The sequence below is a fragment of the Salarias fasciatus genome, unplaced genomic scaffold (genome assembly GCF_902148845.1).
Source record: "Salarias fasciatus unplaced genomic scaffold, fSalaFa1.1, whole genome shotgun sequence".
Classification (NCBI taxonomy): domain Eukaryota; kingdom Metazoa; phylum Chordata; class Actinopteri; order Blenniiformes; family Blenniidae; genus Salarias; species Salarias fasciatus.
The window spans coordinates 331,734-352,861 of NW_021941384.1; the positions used below are offsets into that span (position 1 = coordinate 331,734).

At 50.5% G+C, this 21,128-nt stretch overlaps 1 protein-coding gene across 2 annotated transcripts; it reads left to right on the forward strand.

Annotated features, from left to right (window-relative positions):
* Positions 1 to 2,599: 2,599 nt before the first annotated feature.
* On the forward strand, positions 2,600 to 19,547 carry tsen2 (TSEN2 tRNA splicing endonuclease subunit). 2 transcript variants are annotated; one of them, XM_030087404.1, is made up of 12 exons: positions 2,600 to 2,870; positions 2,952 to 3,018; positions 3,086 to 3,125; positions 5,831 to 5,983; positions 6,056 to 6,221; positions 6,314 to 6,382; positions 6,478 to 6,528; positions 7,429 to 7,573; positions 7,677 to 7,713; positions 16,502 to 16,613; positions 16,690 to 16,779; positions 19,325 to 19,547. In XM_030087404.1, exons 1-12 carry the CDS (start codon positions 2,715 to 2,717, stop codon positions 19,382 to 19,384), a joined length of 1,146 nt encoding a protein of 381 aa, XP_029943264.1. In that variant the 5' UTR covers positions 2,600 to 2,714; the 3' UTR covers positions 19,385 to 19,547. The 2 variants fall into 2 exon arrangements, with proteins under 2 accessions (XP_029943264.1, XP_029943265.1); XM_030087405.1 differs by having other exon boundaries at positions 6,314 to 6,328.
* The last annotated feature ends 1,581 nt before the right edge of the window (positions 19,548 to 21,128 follow it).

The window sequence follows — 21,128 nt, forward strand, 5'->3', positions numbered from 1 at the left end:
GGAGAGGGTCTGGAGTTTCTAATGGGTGTGTGTTGGTGTGTGTTGGAGAGGGTCTGGAGTTTCTAACGGGTGTGTGTTGGTGTGTGTTGGAGAGGGTCTGGAGTTTCTAACGGGTGTGTGTTGGTGTGTGTTGGAGAGGGTCTGGAGTTTCTAACGGGTGTGTGTTGGTGTGTGTTGGAGAGGGTCTGGAGTTTCTAACGGGTGTGTGTTGGTGTGTGTTGGAGAGGGCGAGACTGGGAGAGGCTCTCCATAATAAACTATGTCTCTCCTCCCCACGGCCACATTTCTGCCTGGATCTGAACACGTTCTCCATCAGAACGTGGGGATTTTCCCTGTGATTCTCTCAATGCTTTCATTCTGTCTCTGCCTCAAACGGTTCTGTCTGTTCTGTCTTTTGTTTGAGGAGTGCAGAACGTTCTCCGTCTGCTCCAATGCTTCAAGAGAGACTTTCTCACCTGAATCCAAAAGTTCACACATTTTTACAAACTCTGTGGCTGAAAGGACGATGCTGCAGACAGGAACCTCCAGACAGGAACCTGCAGACAGGAACCTGCAGACAGGAACCTCCAGACAGGAACCTGCAGACAGGAACCTCCAGACAGGAACCTGCAGACAGGAACCTGCAGACAGGAACCTCCAGACAGGAACCTGCAGACAGGAACCTCCAGACAGGAACCTCCAGACAGGAACCTGCAGACAGGAACCTGCAGACAGGAACCTGCAGACAGGAACCTGCAGACAGGAACCTCCAGACAGGAACCTGCAGACAGGAACCTGCAGACAGGAACCTGCAGACAGGAACCTCCAGACAGGAACCTCCAGACAGGAACCTGCAGACAGGAACCTGCAGACAGGAACCTGCAGACAGGAACCTCCAGACAGGAACCTCCAGACAGGAACCTGCAGACAGGAACCTGCAGACAGGAACCTGCAGACAGGAACCTGCAGACAGGAACCTCCAGACAGGAACCTGCAGACAGGAACCTCCAGACAGGAACCTCCAGACAGGAACCTGCAGACAGGAACCTGCAGACAGGAACCTGCAGACAGGAACCTGCAGACAGGAACCTCCAGACAGGAACCTCCAGACAGGAACCTCCAGACAGGAACCTGCAGACAGGAACCTGCAGACAGGAACCTCCAGACAGGAACCTCCAGACAGGAACCTGCAGACAGGAACCTGCAGACAGGAACCTGCAGACAGGAACCTCCAGACAGGAACCTCCAGACAGGAACCTGCAGACAGGAACCTGCAGACAGGAACCTGCAGACAGGAACCTGTAGACAGGAACCTGCAGACAGGAACCTGCAGACAGGAACCTGCAGACAGGAACCTGGCAACACACACCCCTGCTGAGAGCAGCTGGTCTCCATGGCAACACACACACCTGCCGCAGACCCTGTCCTGGCTGATCTCAGCTTGGAGCTCACGGTAAATATGGAGGACTTGTGTACACACACACACACACACACACACACACACACACACACACACACAAAGTAAAATTTCTCCTGGAATTTTCTCGATGTTTCTTCGTTTTCTGTTTTTCGTCATAATGACGGAGCAGAGTGAGCCTGCCGTACCGCTGCTCCTTCCTTCCCTGGATGTTGGGTTAAATCCTGCTCATGGGCACATCAGTCGACGCAGAATCAGCATCTTTTTCAATATTTCCAAAATAAAGTTTTGTGTCTTGTCCTTTGTCCTCTTCTGATGTCAGATCAATAACAGTGATTTACGATTCAAGTAACATTGACCTGGTCATGATCAGAGGACAGCTGGACCGCTTCAGCCTGAGGCCGTCCAACACCTGATGGACAGAGGTCCACAGCGTGTCCTCCCCCTCAGATGGACAGAGGTCCACAGCGTGTCCTCCCCCTCAGATGGACAGAGGTCCACAGCGTGTCCTCCCCCTCAGATGGACAGAGGTCCACAGCGTGTCCTCCCCCTCAGATGGACAGAGGTCCACAGCGTGTCCTCCCCCTCAGATGGACAGAGGTCCACAGCGTGTCCTCCCCCTCAGATGGACAGAGGTCCACAGCGTGTCCTCCCCCTCAGACCGCTCTCAGCTCCACCCGCTGGACGTCCGGCTCCACCCTGAGGAGGACGGTCTGCTCCATCAGGTCACCATCAGATGGACGGACGGACGGATAAACAGATGGACAGGTGGAACTTTTTGTCTTTGGTTTGGTATCTTGTGGAAAGTAAATCTAAAACAACAGAGCGCCGACAGAAAACCAGAAAAAGGACACAATTCTCAGCATGGGGGGGGGGGGGCGCTCAGGCCTGGAACTGACACGCTGGTAGTTCATGTGAAAACAAGGGGAATGAGAAAATTTCCCACAATGCACCTCTTCCAATGGCATGACGGAAGAGTAGAGCTGAAGGAAACATGTAACGATAAGAAATTAAAGAACTCATTCATTCATTCATTCATTCATTCAGTGATACTGGATCAACATGAACGACTCGTGTTCTAGAACACGTCAGACCTGCTGCTCAGGGTTCCAGCAGCTTTTATTTTGAAGTGGCGCCCGAGTATTTTAATCTGAAATTTCTCCGAGCATTTTATTGTGAAATTTCCCGGAGCGACCCGGATGTTAAAGTTCCCACGCGGACGAGCAGCCGGAAGTAGGTCACCAGTTTACACGGAGAAAACTTCATCCGTAACGGGACCGGGGATCGAGACCCGGGCTGTGCGGTCTGCCCCGGGAGCATGCAGGCGGATTTCCGGGCTCCCCGGAGGAGGACCCGGGTCCGGGAGGACTACCAGGCCCCGCTGCCGCGGGACAGGACGCACTTCAGGGCGGAGCTCATCAACCAGCACGTGCTGGTCCGTGACCCGGATCACATCCAGAAGCTCTACAAGCAGGTGGGCCCGAACCCGCCGGAACCCGCCGGGGACCGGGTCTCGGTGAGTCCCCGCGAGGCTGAGGTTCTGCTGTGTATCCAGGGCTACTTCGGTAAAGGGATCCTGTCCAGATCCGCCCCGGATCACAGCCTGTCTGACCAATGGGAGGGTGAGTTTCCGCCTGTCTGCTCCAATCAGAGCCGCTCCTGCAGTCAGCTGACCTGTTTCCGTTCCAGAGCACCGGGGTCTGGTTCTGCCGGTTCTGTCCCGGTGCAGGTGAGAAACATGACATTGATATGAAAACATGAGTTTTATTCACAATATTAAAACCTTTCATTCCCAGAGGCGGACACTGCTTAAACTGTACTCAGTTACAAGTTAAAGTACTGGTGCTAGAAAAATACCTGTCAGAGTAAATATTACTCTTCTCAGACAGTACTGGGGCACTAGTTACTTTGTATTAGTGGATGTTTTATTGTGTCATCAATATCAGATATTCGATTCAATTAACCTGATGCTGCGGTGACATCACTGTACGCTGGCTCCGGGATGACATTGCAGTACGCTGTGCGGTGACATGGCCTTACGCTCCGTGATGACATCACCATGCGCTGGCTGTGTGTTGACATCACCGTCTGCTGCGGTGACATCGCTGTGCACTCTGCACCATACACTCTGTGGTGATGTCACCCGTCGATCTGTGGTGATGTCACCCGTACGCTCTGTGGTGATGTCACCCGTACGCTCTGTGATGATGTCACTCGTACGCTATGTGATGATGTCACCCGTACGCTCTGTGATGATGTCACTCGTACGCTATGTGATGATGTCACCCGTACGCTCTGTGATGATGTCACCCGTACGCTCTGTGGTGATGTCACCCGTACGCTCTGTGATGATGTCACCCGTACGCTCTGTGGTGATGTCACCCGTACGCTCTGTGATGATGTCACTCGTACGCTATGTGATGATGTCACCCGTACGCTCTGTGATGATGTCACCCGTACGCTCTGTGGTGATGTCACCCGTACGCTCTGTGATGATGTCACTCGTATGCTATGTGATGATGTCACCCGTACGCTCTGTGATGATGTCACTCGTACGCTCTGTGGTGATGTCACTCGTACGCTATGTGATGATGTCACCCGTACGCTCTGTGATGATGTCACTCGTACGCTCTGTGGTGATGTCACCCGTACGCTCTGTGATGATGTCACCCGTACGCTCTGTGATGATGTCACCCGTACGCTCTGTGGTGATGTCACCCGTACGCTATGTGATGATGTCACTCGTACGCTATGTGATGATGTCACCCGTACGCTCTGTGATGATGTCACTCGTACGCTATGTGATGATGTCACCCGTACGCTCTGTGATGATGTCACCCGTACGCTCTGTGGTGATGTCACCCGTACGCTCTGTGATGATGTCACCCGTACGCTCTGTGGTGATGTCACCCGTACGCTCTGTGATGATGTCACTCGTACGCTATGTGATGATGTCACCCGTACGCTCTGTGATGATGTCACCCGTACGCTCTGTGGTGATGTCACCCGTACGCTCTGTGATGATGTCACTCGTACGCTCTGTGGTGATGTCACTCGTACGCTCTGTGATGATGTCACCCGTACGCTCTGTGGTGATGTCACCCGTACGCTCTGTGATGATGTCTCCCGTACGCTCTGTGATGATGTCACCCGTACGCTCTGTGGTGATGTCACCCGTACGCTCTGTGGTGATGTCACCCGTACGCTCTGTGGTGATGTCACCCGTACGCTCTGTGATGATGTCACTCGTACGCTATGTGATGATGTCACCCGTACGCTCTGTGATGATGTCACCCGTACGCTCTGTGGTGATGTCACCCGTACGCTCTGTGATGATGTCACCCGTACGCTCTGTGGTGATGTCACCCGTACGCTCTGTGATGATGTCACTCGTACGCTATGTGATGATGTCACCCGTACGCTCTGTGATGATGTCACCCGTACGCTCTGTGGTGATGTCACCCGTACGCTCTGTGATGATGTCACTCGTATGCTATGTGATGATGTCACCCGTACGCTCTGTGATGATGTCACTCGTACGCTCTGTGGTGATGTCACTCGTACGCTATGTGATGATGTCACCCGTACGCTCTGTGATGATGTCACTCGTACGCTCTGTGGTGATGTCACCCGTACGCTCTGTGATGATGTCACCCGTACGCTCTGTGATGATGTCACCCGTACGCTCTGTGGTGATGTCACCCGTACGCTATGTGATGATGTCACCCGTACGCTCTGTGGTGATGTCACCCGTACGCTCTGTGATGATGTCACTCGTACGCTATGTGATGATGTCACCCGTACGCTCTGTGATGATGTCACCCGTACGCTCTGTGGTGATGTCACCCGTACGCTCTGTGATGATGTCACTCGTACGCTCTGTGGTGATGTCACTCGTACGCTCTGTGATGATGTCACCCGTACGCTCTGTGGTGATGTCACCCGTACGCTCTGTGGTGATGTCACCCGTACGCTCTGTGATGATGTCTCCCGTACGCTCTGTGATGATGTCACCCGTACGCTCTGTGGTGATGTCACCCGTACGCTCTGTGGTGATGTCACCCGTACGCTCTGTGGTGATGTCACCCGTACGCTCTGTGGTGATGTCACCCGTACGCTCTGTGGTGATGTCACCCGTACGCTCTGTGGTGATGTCACCCGTACGCTCTGTGATGATGTCACCCGTACGCTCTGTGGTGATGTCACCCGTACGCTCTGTGATGATGTCTCCCGTACGCTCTGTGATGATGTCACCCGTACGCTCTGTGGTGATGTCTCCCGTACGCTCTGTGGTGATGTCACCCGTACGCTCTGTGATGATGTCACCCGTAGGCTCTGTGGTGATGTCACCCGTAGGCTCTGTGATGTCGTGCATGGTGATGCTCCTAGTTGATGTCGGGCACTTCATCGTGTCATTGCTGCTTGTTTTCACAGGTACGAGCAGCTCCTCGGATGGGCGGAGTCATGTCTCCGTTCTCAGGAATTAGACGAAGCAGGTGTCAGTGAAGCGTTGCTCAAACTGTCTAAGCCAATAGCGTTAGAGGAGGCGGAGCCACAGGGGCAGTGTGAGGCCGTGAGGAGCTGCAGGTGTGTAACGTGGCCTTCATCATTCAGCTCCACACTGTTTCAGCTGGAATTCACATTCATTCAACACCACAGCTCAGACTCACAGCACCTGGACCAGGACCTGGACCGGGACCAGGACCAGCACCTGGACCAGGACCAGCACCTGGACCAGGACCAGAACCTTCAGTCCACCACACGTCCTGGTCTGGGTCACCAGGTTCCAGGTCCTGGTTTGGTCCTGGTGGACTCAGACAGTGAGGTGAGTCCAAGCTTCCCAGATTGCTTTTTGTCGTTGTGTGATTACTATGTGTGTGTGTGTGTGTGTGTGTGTGTGTGTGTGTGTGTGTGTAGGCTGGGGTCAGGGAGGTGAGGAGGACTCCTGTGTCTCTGTCAGAGTACCTGCAGCTCGGTCTGGAGGAAGTAAATAACTCACCCACTCCAAATACTACATTACCCATGATCCTCAGCTGCTGTCTCTTGGTGGAGACTTCAGAACTGTCTTCTGTTTCCAACAGGCCTTCTTCCTGGTCTACAGTCTGGGCTGCCTGTCTGTCTACCTGCAGCAGGTAACCTGTCTGTCTGTGTGTCTGACAGACTGACTGTCTGTCTGACTGACTGTCTGTCTGTCTGTCTGTCTGTCTGTCTGTCTGTCTGTCTGTCTGTCTGTCTGACTGTCTGTCTGTCTGACTGTCTGTCTGTCTGTCTGTCTGTCTGACTGTCTGTCTGTCTGACTGTCTGTCTGTCTGACTGTCTGTCTGACTGTCTGTCTGACTGTCTGTCTGTCTGACTGTCTGACTGACTGTCTGTCTGACTGACTGTCTGACTGACTGTCTGTCTGACTGACTGTCTGTCTGACTGTCTGACTGACTGTCTGTCTGACTTGAGCAGTCACCTCTGTCTGTCTGTCTGACTGTCCATCTGACTGACTGTCTGTCCGACTGTCTGTCTGTCTGTCTGTCTGTCTGTCTGTCTGTCTGTCTGTCTGTCTGTCTGTCTGTCTGACTGACTGACTGACTGACTGTCTGTCCGACTGTCTGACTGACTGTCTGACTGTAGCAGTCACCTCTGTCTGACTGACTGTCTGTCCGACTGTCTGTCTGTCCGACTGTCTGTCTGTCCGACTGTCCGACTGTCTGTCTGTCTGTCTGTCTGTCCGACTGTCTGTCTGTCCGACTGTCTGTCTGATTGACTGTCTGTCCGACTGTCTGACTGTAGCAGTCACCTCTGTCTGACTGACTGTCTGTCTGACTGACTGTCTGTCCGACTGTCTGTCTGTCCGACTGTCTGTCTGTCCGACTGTCTGTCTGATTGACTGTCTGTCCGACTGTCTGACTGACTGTCTGACTGTAGCAGTCACCTCTGTCTGACTGACTGTCTGTCTGACTGACTGTCTGTCCGACTGACTGTCTGTCCGACTGTCTGTCTGTCCGACTGTCCGACTGTCTGTCTGTCTGACTGTCTGTCAGGCGCCGTTGTCGGTGGTCCAGCTGTGGAGAACCTTCCGGTCTTGGCGTCCGGACTTCGTCAGCTCCTATGCAGCCTATCACCACTACCGCAGCAGGGGGTGGGTCCCCAAAGGAGGGGGCGGGGCCAAGTATGGCGTCGACTTCAGTAAGACTCTAAAGCAAGACCCGGGGGGGGGGCCAGTATGCTCCGCCCCCATGTAGCCCCTCCCAGGGAGCGGGGGCTGTAACCATTTACCTTCTGTTTCTAGTGCTGTACAGGAAAGGACCGCCGTTCTACCATGCCAGGTAGCACACACACACACACACACACACACACACACACACACACACACACACACACACACACACACACCATGGAAACTGCTCTTAGCACTTTTACATGTGCCTGTATAATCGGCTTATATGGCTTAGCGGATTGTAAATGCGTCATGTAAACACCGAGTGGATCCGCTTCACTCGGGCCGATTGTACCAGGTGGGCTACACCGATCGACAATCCGCTCCGTGTCCCTTGTCAACGCCACCTGACAGCGGAGCGGATTAAACGGGGGATTATTTGTTCCACCATGCGTTCCCTCGTACGTATTGACGTGATGACGTGTGCAGCAAACGGGAAGCAGGACAGTCAAAAACCAGCAGAACGGCGGTGGTTGAAAAACACTGTTTTAATGAAAAACCCAACAGAAAAAACCCTGTAGAGGAGAGATGGAAGCAAATCGCGCAACAGCGAGTTGTTTGAAGAGCTCCGTGGCAGAATACGAGCGATCGTCAGGTCGGTGTTATGAATTAACTGGTTCTCGTGTTAACGAGTGACGGTGGAGGTCTCTGTAAACAACAGCAGATGTTAAAGCTCGTGGCCGGAGTTTTGAAAGAATGAGAGGTTTTTTTTATCCAGCGTCTCGAGGTTCCCCTCCCTCTGCTGTCTGAGCGACCAAGCCACGCCCCTTTAATTGTGCACGCTATTATCCGTGGGGTGAAAATGAGAGCCTCCAGTCCTGCAGCATCCTCCATGTTTATCTGTTTCTGGTGGATGTTCAGCAGACGGTGGATATATCTGCTGCAGAGCTAACTCTCCTCTGCTGGGCGAGCGCCGTGCTCTCTGGCTGCTCCAGCTGACTGACAGCAGGACAAGGCGGAAGCTCGAAGTCTATTGGCTGAAGCTGACCGGCGCTTTTTCGGATAACATGGGGGTCTATGAGACGAAGGCGGAGCTCCTAAATAAATGTTTATATTGCTTTATGCTGATATTATATTGTAGTATGAACCAGACTGACACATTGAAGCTCTGCTGAAAAATGATACATACGTTGGAAATGAACGGAAACTCCGGACACCAGCTTTAAAGGTGCATTAAGGAGTTTTACAACCTTAAAAATACTTATTTTCCACCGTAAATATGTTACACATTTTTAATGCTGTGTACAATGTGCCCTGACATATTCATTACCAGAACCTCTAACAGGCTAAACTGTCACTTGAAAGTCACAGTGCCGGTCCGGCTCCAGCATTTTTTGGGGGAGAATTTGAAAGGAATGACGTAATGCGCGCTCCAGCTCGTTAGGTTTCGATTTGTCCGCCATTACTCCACCAGATGCTTAGTGAGCAACAACTGAGCAGCATCTTCCAGAAAGTCAGAACAGACTGGCTTCTAGCACTGCAGCTCCACACAGACTCCACCAGGGAGAAGAAACTTACATTTTACTGGAGCGCTACTAAACGAGCGAAGACAGAGTCCCCCTCTTCCGTGCACGGGAGCCACAGGGACGACTTTTTCACTAAGCTGCATTACGCCCAAGGCCTGCAGGGGGCGCTGTTTCGCATAAAACGTGCAAACTCCTTAAGGCACCTTTAAAGTAAGACTCACAAAAGACTAAACGTATACACTCACTGTAACTGTCGATAACCGACGTTCTCCAGAACGACTACAAGTTTCAGTCTATTGGTCACAAGTTAACACGGGCACCAGTTAATTCGAAACATCGGCATGGAGCGGAGCTCACACCGAGACGTGGCGCTCGGCGGTGGCGCTCCGGCCGGGGAGCAGCACTCCTTCAGCAGCGTCTCATGGACATGATGTTAGATGTTGGGACATTATCTGAGCAGAGATCAGCAGATAAAACTCTGTGCTGGGTCTGAGGACTGCTGCTGCAGAGAGGAAGACTGGAAGGTCCTCCAGAGACTCTGTCCTCATGTCCCAGGATGCTGTAGAATCCGCTTCTCCAGGGTCCTAGAGAACCAGGATTCATCGTGGATCGCTTTGTCTGCCGTACATGAACACTCACCTTAAAGGTTGTATGGAGGATTTTCCATGGAGAGAGAAATCCAGTGACTGTTAGTCCTTTTTGAAATGCTGCCATGCGTGACCCACACCCCTCCTCCCCTGCTCTCTACGGAGGAACGCCTCCTCCTTACGCAGAAAGTAGCATGTAGCAACTTAGCATCATAGCGCTAACACATAGCTACCAACATGTCCTTTTGAACAACACTAAACACAGCCAATATGAGTAAAACCCTGTCCCTGAGCCGTCCCTGGTCTCGGTGGATCAGAGGAGGACGGGGAGGTTTGTGTGGAGCTGCAGGACTGGAGCAGACTCGGAGCTCACAGCTGATCTGTGTGGCTGCAGCCTGCAGGCTAAACAAACCCCCACCCCCCCACCCCCTCACTCTCCGGACTGTTTCATACAAGTCTTGTTTTAAGATTAAAACATACATTTTCGCCAAATGGCAGCACGTTGCAGCTATGATTAAGAAAAACTTTCTCAAGTCTGCAGGTGAAAAGGTGTTGATAGCGGCAGCAGAGCCTGGCATGGGGGGAGCGGGGTGGAGCGTGTGGGGGAGGGGGGACGAAAAGGGCGTAGCAGCATGACAGTTACACTACAAATGTAGAGAGGTTGATTGACACGTTAGAAAACCAATCGATAACGAGGCTACCTCCTTATTGATTGGCTAAAGTAATGTTGGTTTTACAACGTCCAGAGTTGATTGATTATTAGGGACCTTGCCCTCCGGGCAGGCGTCTATTGTTCTTCGTCCGTTTCTTTCTTTTTAGGGACCGAGCCCCGGAGGGCAAGGTCTCTATTGTTCTTCGTTCGTTTATTAGGGACAGAGCCCCGGAGGGCAAGGTCTCTATTGTTATTCGTTCATTTATTAGGGACAGAGCCCCGGAGGGCAAGGTCTCTATTGTTCTTCGTTCGTTTATTAGGGACAGAGCCCCGGAGGGCAAGGTCTCTATTGTTCTTCGTTCGTTTATTAGGGACAGAGCCCCGGAGGGCAAGGTCTCTATTGTTCTTCGTTCGTTTATTAGGGACAGAGCCCCGGAGGGCAAGGTCTCTATTGTTCTTCGTTCATTTATTAGGGACAGAGCCCCGGAGGGCAAGGTCTCTATTGTTATTCGTTCATTTATTAGGGACAGAGCCCCGGAGGGCAAGGTCTCTATTGTTCTTCGTTCGTTTATTAGGGACAGAGCCCCGGAGGGCAAGGTCTCTATTGTTCTTCGTTCGTTTATTAGGGACAGAGCCCCGGAGGGCAAGGTCTCTATTGTTCTTCGTTCGTTTATTAGGGACAGAGCCCCGGAGGGCAAGGTCTCTATTGTTCTTCGTTCGTTTATTAGGGACAGAGCCCCGGAGGGCAAGGTCTCTATTGTTATTCGTTCGTTTATTAGGGACAGAGCCCCGGAGGGCAAGGTCTCTATTGTTATTCGTTCATTTATTAGGGACAGAGCCCCGGAGGGCAAGGTCTCTATTGTTCTTCGTTCGTTTATTAGGGACAGAGCCCCGGAGGGCAAGGTCTCTATTGTTCTTCGTTCGTTTATTATTATACTCCACGCATCTTTGACCCCAAATTTGACCCCCTAAACATGCACGAAAACTCACCAAATTTGGCACGCACATCATGACCGGTGAAAAATTTCATAAAATGGAAAAATTAACCCCATCTGCTCTTTAGCGCCACCTAGAAACAGTAAAATTGTCGCCACGGCCCGCAGGATTGTCGTAGAGAGATCAAACCAACGTTGACGCGTTCGTCTCACCGAGATCTAAAATTCACGTGCTGACACTCCTGACCTAAATCCAACAGGAAGTCCGCGATTTCCCTTTCAAAGTAAAATTTTGCTCAAAATCACTCCTCACGAAAAAATTATCTCCTCTGAGACCGTTTGTCGTACAGACATTAAGAGTCACACGACATGAAAGAGGACAAATTTCTCTACAAAAGTTGTGAATAACTTTGTCAAAACTCTTATGGTGTGGATTTTATTAGCGCTCAAAGTTGGAAGTCTGAAATCCTGCCTTGCTCCTGCCCTCATCCGTTATAATGGGGAAAAACCAAAAAAATTCGCATTTTTTCAGCACCTCGAACAAGTGGCGACTCCGGCTAAACCGTGACTCCTATCAACAAACTGAGCACACGTAAAGCCTCACAAGGTCCTTCCGAACAAGATGATGTAACATAAGTGGGGAAAATAACATTATATATGTACGTTTTCACAGGTATGAAAAGGTGTGCGCTCTGCATTTTCTTTGCTCTCAGTTATAATGGAGCCGGATGGGGAAAAATCTTGCGCTTCTCACAAACTGAGGCCTCTACAGTCCAAACTAAAAGTCTGACTTCTCTGAAAGCCTCACCAACTGAAAGACAACTAAATTTCCTATCAAACGTGATATTTTTTGTTCAGTTTTGCCAAACAGGAAAGGAACAAGGAGCAGTTGTTTCCCAAACAGAAACTTTTATTTTCTCCTCTCTCCACTCTAACTGAAATGACCATATATGGGCGTCCAGTGCAGTTACACAGCTGACAGCAGCTGTCAATCAAACTCTGACACTCAGTGACTTCATTCAGTGACTGTCAAAAGCAGATGAGAGATGCTAACAGCTTCATGTTAGTGGATGGAAGATGCTAACAACTCCATGATAGTGGATGACAGATGCTAACAGCTCCATGTTAGTGGATGAGAGATGCTAGCAACTCCATGATAGTGGATGACAGATGCTAACAGCTCCATATTAGTGGATGAGAGATGCTAACAGCTACATGTTAGTGGATGGGAGACGCTAACATCTCCATGTTAGTGGATGAGAGATGCTAACAGCTACATGTTAGTGGATGGGAGATGCTAACAACTCCATGTTAGTGGATGAGAGATGCTAACAGCTACATGTTAGTTGATGGGAGATGCTAACAGCTCCATGTTAGTGGATAGGAGATGCTAACAACTCCATGTTACTGGATGACAGATGCTAACAGCTCCATGTTAGTGGATGGGACATGCTAACATCTCTATATTAGTGGATGAGAGATGCTAACAGCTACATGTTAGTGGATGGGAGATGCTAAAAACTCCATGTTAGTCAATCAATCAATCAATCAATCAATTTATTTTTGTATAGCCCAGTATCACAACAACAGTTGCCTCAGAGGGCTTCAAGATGTTACATTGGTCGGTAAAAGTAAAAACAGTGAATAAGCATAATGGTAATATGTCAATATTTACAGTAACGAGACAGAACGAAGCAACCACCGCCTTCGACCCTCACATCCGGCAAGAAAAAACTCCAAAAACCCAGTGGGAAAAGAAGAAATCTTGGGGAGAACCACAGTATGGAGGGATCCCTCTCCCAGGGACGTACAGCTTTGGCAACAGCTAGCATGAGACAATAAGAAGTGAAGCCTAGGACAATGTTGAGTACAGTCCGTTGGACGGTCCAGCACAAGAACCACGGATCCCAGCAGTAGAACCGAAGCCAGTCCACGGGCAGGACCGACAGGAGTGTCCTCCCGGTCCAGACGGAGCTTGTTCATAGGCCCTCGTAATAGTGGAGTGTTAGTGGATGAGAGATGCTAACAACTGCATGTTCGTGGATGGGAGATGCTAACAACTCCATGTTAGTGGATGACAGATGCGAACAGCCACTTGCTAGTGGATGGGAGATGCTAACAGCTACATGTTAGTGGATGGGAGATGCTAACAACTCCATGTTTGTAGATGAGGGATGCTAAGAACTCCATGTTAGTGGATGACAGATGCTAACAGCTACATGTTAGTGGATGGGACATGCTAACAACTCCATGTTAGTGGGTGGATGTCTGTCGTGGGCTGGCAAGGAGGCTCGGTCCCGACCAATGCCGCTTGCAGCTTTAATTAGGGACCGAGCCCGGAGGGCAAGGTGGCCACAGGCCACCTTGCCTGGAGGGCAAGGTCTCTATTGTTATTCGTTCGTTTATCATTCTATATTATACTAACGCCCAAATAAACGCAAATTTGACCCCCTAAACATGCACGAAAACTCACCAAATTTGGCACGCACATCATGACCGGCGAAAAATTTTATAAAATCCAAAAACGAACACCATCGGCTCTCTAGCGCCACCTATATTCCAAAAAATGTCAAACAGTCGCTACGGCCCACACGAATGTCGTAGAGAGATCAAACCAACGTTCACGCGTTCGTCTCATCAAGATCTACATTTCACGCGCTGACACAATTCAATTCAGTTTCAATTTTATTTTTGTATAGCCCAGTATCACAACAACAGCTGCCTCAGAGGGCTTCAAGATGTTCCATTGATTGGTAAAAATAAAAACAGTGAATAAGCATAATATTAATATGTCAAATTCCGTAACGAGACAAAACGAAGCAACCACCGCCTTAGACCCTCACATTCGGCAAGAAAAAACTCCAGAAACCCAGTGGGAAAAGAAGAAATCTTGGGGAGAACCACAGTATGGAGGGATCCCTCTCCCAGGGACGGACAGCTTTGGCAACAGCTAGCATGAGACAATAAGAAGTGAAGCCTAGGACAATGTTGAGGACAGTCCGTTGGACGGTCCAGCACAGGAACCACGGATCCCAGAAGTAGAACCAAAGCCAGTCCGCGGACACAGCACCGACAGGAGTGTCTTCCCGGTCCGGACGGAGCTTGTTCGTAGGCCCTCGTGATAGTGGAGTCAGCAACTGAAACTGGAGAAGACTCCCCCTCGAAGGGGGGGACAGCAGGTGAAAAGCAATGAAGGGACTAAAGGGAAGAACATTCAGACATTAGAGGACAGGGCTCAGTGCACCGTACTTCCCACAGCATTCTAGCTCCAAGGGCAGCTTTGTGAATAGTTTAGTATTTAAACTAGTATTTAGTTAGTATAGTTTAGATAGTTTAGTTCGACACCCTTGACCTAAATCCAACAGGAAGTCCGCAATTTCCCTTTCAAAGTAAAATTTTGATCAAAATCACTCCTCACGAAAAAATTACCTCCTCCGAGACCGTTTGTCGTACCGACATAAGAGTTACGCAACGTGATAGAGGAGAAGTTTCTCTACAAAAGTTGTTCAAATCTTTGTCAAAAGTCTAACGGTGTGGATTTTATTAGCATTCAAAGTTGGAAGTCTGAAATCCTGCCTTGCTCCGGCCCTCATCCGTTATAATGGGGAAAAATGGAAAAAAGTTGCCTTTTTTCACCACCTTGAACAAGTGGCGACTGTGGCTAAACCGTGGCTCCTATCAACAAACCGAGCACACGTAAAGCGTCACAAGGTCCTCCCGAACAAGATGATGTAACATATGTGTTCAAAATATCATGATATATGTACGTTTTCACAGGTATGAAAAGGTGTGCGCTCTGAATTTTTTTTGCTCTCGGTTATAATGGAGCCGGATGGGGAAAAATCTCGCGCTTCTCACAAACTGAGGGCTCTACAGTCCAAACCAAAAGTCTGACTGCTCTGAAAGCTTCACCAACTGAAAGACAACTAATTTTCCTATCAAACGTGATATTTTTTGTTCAGTTTTGCCAAACAGGAAAGGAACAAGGAGCAGTTGTTTCCCAAACAAAAGCTTTTATTTTCTCCTCTCTCCACTCCAACTGAAATGACCATATATGGGCATACAGTGCAGTTACACAGCTGACAGCAGCTGTCAATCAAACTCTGACACTCAGTGACTTCATTCAGTGACTGTCAAAAGCAGATGGGAGAAGCTAACAGCTCCATGTTAGTGGATGGGACATGCTAACAATTCCATGTTAGTGGATGACAGATGCTAATAACTCCGTGTTAGTGGATGACAGATGTTAACAGCTCCATGTTAGTGGATGGGACATGCTAACAACTCCATGTTGGTGGATGACAAATGCTAATAACTCCATGTTACTGGATGGGAGATGCTAACAGCTCCATGTTAGTGGATGGGACATGCTACCAACTCCATGTTAGTGGATGGGACATGCTAACAACTCCATGTTAGTGGATGGGACATGCTAATAACTCCATGTTACTGGATGGGAGATGCTAACAGCTCCATGTTAGTGGATGGGGCATGCTAACAATTCCCTCTTAGTGGATGGGAGATGCTAACAACTCCATGTTAGTGGATGGGAGATGCTAACAATTCCCTCTTAGTGGATGGGAGATGCTAACAGCTCCATGTTAGTGGATGGGAGATGCTAACAGCTACATGTTAGTGGATGGGACATGCTAACAACTCTATGTTAGTGGATGGGACATGCTAACAACTCTATGTTAGTGGATGATACATGCTAACAACTCCATGTTAGTGGTTGAGAGATGCTAACAGCTACATGTTACTGTATGGGAGATGCTAACAACTCCAATGTTGGTGGGTAGACGTCTCAGTCGTGGGCCGGCGAGGAGGCTCGGTCCCGACCAATGCCGCTTGTGGCTTTAATTTTTATTTATTTATTTTTTGATCACGATAAAAACAAGGCTGCTACAGCTTAATAACACCATTTTTTAGCTTTAATTCATTTTTGTTAGTAATAAAGATCTTCGATGCAACCTTTAACATGATTGTTTACAATCGGATTGAAAAAACACCATGTAGCCTGGCAGTGATTAGAGATCTGATTGAAGTGTGGACGTTTTGCTGTGTCCCTGGCCTGGTCCTGGTCCTGCTGTGTCCCTGGCCTGGTCCTGGTCCTGCTGTGTCCCTGGCCTGGCCCTGGTCCTGCTGTGTCCCTGGCCTGGTCCTGGTCCTGCTGTGTCCCTGGCCTGGTCCTGGTCCTGCTGTGTCCCTGGCCTGGTCCTGGTCCTGCTGTGTCCCTGGCCTGGTCCTGGTCCTCCAGTTACTCCGTGGTGGTCCAGAGAGCTGACTCCGCCTTCCAGGGTCCGGCTCGGCGCCCGTTTTCCTGGCGGTCCCTGGCAGCCCTCAGCAGGATCACGGCTAACGTCTCCAAGGTAACGGGCCGGCGCCGGATGCCGACCTCTGACCTCGGCCTCCTGGCCGCTCACTGCCACCCTGTCGGTTCTCCAGGAGCTCCTGCTGTGCTACGTGGTTCTCCCGGCGGACCTGTCGGACGCCGAGCTGGACTCCCCGGAGAGCCTGAGCAGACTGACGGTCCAGGTGAGGGGGCGGGGCTACAGCATGGGGAGGAGGGCTGGTTCTGCAGGGTTCTACCCCGAGTCTGGTTCTGCAGGGTTCTGCTCTCAGAGAACTGACAAGGGGAGGGGCCAGAGTGGGGCTAATACTAATGCTAATGCTAATGCTAGGACAGCTGCTGTCCACTGGGTCCAAGGAGGGAGTGCAGTGAGTCTTGATGGATCCGTCCCTCGGATATGGACTCGGTGTCCACTGACAGACGAGTCCTTGATCTAAAGTCCTCCCGGTGCTTCACAGGGTCTGCAGGGTTTAGTTGTCTTTTTGAGGATAATTTTCTGGCGGAACGTGGCTCTGCTCTGGAGGAACCCAGAGGACTCGGAGGAACCCAGAGGACTTGGACATCAGAGCTACTTGTGGACGTTGGAAACTTCCTGGCCCGTTGCTTTACGCCTCGTTTCCCAGCAGGCCTTGCTGAATGGACGCTGGAATGTTGGACGATCGTCTGCGACGCTCGGCAGTGTGAAGAGTGCTGCGTCCCTCGGACAGACATCTCACTCTTTTGAGTGTTTGGAGTGTCCGGTCTCTCTGCTGACCGCTGTTTCCAGAGGACAGGAAGCTGCCTGATGAGTCCAGACCACCGCCGTCTCACCCAGAGACGACGTCCACCATGAGGGGGACAGCATGAAGAGGACGATGTGGTCAAAACGCTCTGGAGCCTCGTGGTTCTGTCCCCAGAAAGCCGGCTAATGTGAACCCAGAGGGGATCAGGAGGGGTGAGACGGACCGGGTAGAGGGGGATCAGGAGGGGTGAGACGGACCGGGTAGAGGGGGATCAGGAGGGGTGAGACGGACCGGGTAGAGGGGGATCAGGAGGGGTGAGACGGACCGGGTAGAGGGGGAAGCAGGTCTGTCAGGGCGCGGGTTCATATCAGTTAGGGATGCAAACAATTAATTGATTATTAATTGTCGATAAGAAATTACTCGATTAAAATAATTGACTTGCAGTTAGTTGCGTTTTGAACCTGTAATTCCCTGCACGCCCACATGAGGGCGCGCTGGACGCCAGATGTCCGGTGAGCGGTGAGCTGGCAGATGAAGGCGGAGACGGGGTTTGCTGCGGAAACACTTTCAGTTGGTTCATGACGACGACGACGCCAAATGCACAACCTGAGGAAGTGTTTGGAAGTACCGCTCCTCCACAACTTCGCTGAATCGTCACCTCAATGCGTCTCATCCCGCCGAGCAGCGAGCAGCTCGGCCTGCATCACCGCAGGCAGAGGGCATTATGGGACATGGTTACTGCAGCCATGCTGCCAGGCGTGTGGCTGAGGGCCGGGGTCCAGACAGGGAATAAAGTGCTCATATTTTTTAACAAAAATAGAGAAGTCTCGCTTTGCTCTGAGGACCTCCATGTTTGTAGTTGTTTGCAGGCAGCCTGTTTTTTAATGTAAAGGAGGATTATAAATGGTGCTAATAGTCCAAATGTGACTGTATTTCTTTTCAGATTTCTGTGTTTTATTATACTGATAAATAAGAGACCTTGCACTAATTCATTTTGAAGTTAGTCACCTTCATTTTTGTTCTATTTGTTTTGCTTCTAACAGACAGGCACTGATCTATTTTCATGTTTCAGCTCGCCTTAAATTAGCCTGGTTACTGCATTGTTCCATGTGTGAATGTGTTGTTCCTGCTGTTGAGAGTAAAGCTTTTATTAAAGGAGTCAAATCATGCAAAATTCCCTTTAAAAAGGTGTCATGTTGCCTCCCAGAGCCGCTGTATGATCCCCCAGAAGAGAAGCATTCAGTCACCTCCCTCGGCTCAGTTGTGCACTCCACTTTTAAGAAAATATACACTCAAACACGAGGTTCTGAAATCTTCCTCTTTCTGACGTCATGAAGAGGAACGCCCCCCCCCCTGGAAGAGGATCCAGCCGTTGGCCGCCCCCGGATAGGTCGCTCATTTCGGCGGTATTTTTTCCTCCATCACCAGTGTTTTCATAAAGTCAGCTCCTCCAAAACACGGTCGAAAACACGGTCGAAAACACGGTCGACCCGCTAGTTGCAGTGTGAAAGGGGTAATAGAGGAAAAAGTTTACGTCCGTGAGGTCGTGCATTGTGTTTTATTTTGCAACTTTCGGTGTAACTTCCTGTAAGGTGCTTTGTCAACGACAGTGAATTTACGAGGTGGGCGTGGCCAGATGTGTTCAAGTTCATCACGGAAAGTAGGCTGTGAAAAACAGGCTGTTCCGATCAGGGCTCCTCAGAGCCACTTTTTAGACCCTCACACTCCCAACATTGGACGAATTTGGGGCAAACGAACGTATAAACTCGGTGTTTGGGCGTCCGTGACCTTTATGACGTGACTGGAAAATAGCACAATAGGCCCGCTTTAAGGAACATGATTTGCGGGGGTGAAGACGTTGATGCTGATTGGCTGGTGGGCGGATCATGTCTCTACACCTCCCTCCACTGACCGCCACTCCTGGATGGGGGGGGGCGGGGCATGCATGTGTTGTGATTGGTGAAGGTCTTCAGGGGACATTTCTGTCTGTCTGTCTCTGGTCCTGCAGGAGGTCCTGGTCAGCCGGTGGGTGTCCTCCAGAGAGCGGACAGAACAGGACGACGTCTGATTGGCCAAAAGGGGGACACTTGGAATCTGCTGGAGTCCTGAGTCAGAATTGAAGGAACACATGAGGAACACAGGATGAACACATGAGGAACACAGGATGAACACATGAGGAACAGAACTTGAACACATGAACACACTGTTTGAATAAAATTTCTAGAATGCAATTCTCTGTGCTTTCTCTTCCTCAGTCCCCCCCAGTCCTGACGAGGACCGATTACAGACATACATGTGTAGAAATGCAGTGCTTACGGGGTGTCCAGCAAAAGTACGGGAGCAGATGGAGGAGAATCCCAATCTGCCAGATTCAACTCAGGAGACATGGACCAAGACTCTGATTTTCTACTTGACCAGATACAAGAAAAAACAAGATAACGCTGAAAAAGGCAGAAAGGAAAAGGAGGAACAACTACTCTCCATGCAACTACAGAATCTGAAACGAGCCACATCGGCACCGAAGAAACAAATGTCACAACAGCAGGCACAGCCACCGCGGCACTTCCCCTCCTCCACCACAACCAGCACCACATCACCACTGCCAACAATCACCACAGGGTCATGGGAACGGGGGACGAGGAGGAGGACCCAGAGGCAGAAGAGGGGGACAGCAGAGGTGGGAGTCAGCAGGACAGATGCAGCTGCTGTGGACAGCCAGGCCACTGGGCAAGGGAATGCCCGCACAACAAAAGAAGCAGGAGCCAAAGGGGAGGTTATGGGAAACCTCCAGCACCGCCAAACTCCCAGCTGCTGCCACCACCACCGCCTGAAGCAACAGGGGGAAGCCAACTCCCCTCGGGATGCCTAGAGGAGCTTGGACCAGAGGCGATGGCAGAACCGATGGTCTCTGTGACAGTTGATGGACAGAAGTTGCAGTTTATGGTGGATACAGGTGCAACATATTCCACCGTGAACAGTCACACACCACCACCACTCTCGCACAAGACTGTCAACTTAATGGGATTCTCTGGGACATCAAACACCTGCCAATTCCCACTTCAATTCACACTGAGCACTAACTATAAAAACTATTGTTTTAAAATTGTTTTAAGTCCAGTGGGCGGTACCTCTGAGTGACCATACTGTTCTACTGAGCAGGACTAAAATAAACGGCATTGATTGAAACAAATGAGTTTTCATTACTGACACATGACAATTTCCAGTGGTTCAGTTACCACGGTTACAACAGCGTCATGTCAAGTTGCCTGTAGAGAGGATGCACGCTTAGCGTGCATGTCGGGGCCACTGAACATCAAAACCCACCGGCCCAGGGGGCCAGCAGTAAACCTCCCTTAATGTCTACCCCTGCTTTCTGCCATTGCAGACGCCGACCACTGGTCCTGCCGGACCCTCCCACTTCTCATCACTTCCTGTTAATGAGGCTACAGAAACACTCTGGTCCTCTCTGGCGTCCTCTTTCGGACAAACTCTGCCCCCGGGTGTCCAAACCAGCCAAGAACAAACAACCAGGTCCATGGCTCTCAGAAGTCTGAGAGAACAAAGAGCTGGACTCAGGGCAGCAGAAAGGAAGTGGCGTAAATCCCAAGAGCTGCTGATTGGTCCTCATACTAACAGAAACAGAAACTTGCTTCCTTTACCTCCCGCCTGCAGTCCGCAAAGAAAGCTTTTTATCAGAACCAGATCTGTGCAGCCTCTGATTCCAGAAAACTGTTTTTGGCGTTCAACTCCCTGCTTCCTCCTCCAGCTGCTCAGCCGTCCACTGAGCTGATCCTGACATGTTCGCCTCCTTT

Bases quoted from the DNA above. Each gene is read 5' to 3' on its own strand.
- tsen2 (XM_030087404.1), top strand. From the start codon at position 2,715: ATGCAGGCGGATTTCCGGGCTCCCCGGAGGAGGACCCGGGTCCGGGAG. The intron at 6,383-6,477 runs GTAAATAACTCA...TGTTTCCAACAG, and splicing joins TGCAGCTCGGTCTGGAGGAA to GCCTTCTTCCTGGTCTACAG. The intron at 6,529-7,428 runs GTAACCTGTCTG...ACTGTCTGTCAG, and splicing joins TGTCTGTCTACCTGCAGCAG to GCGCCGTTGTCGGTGGTCCA.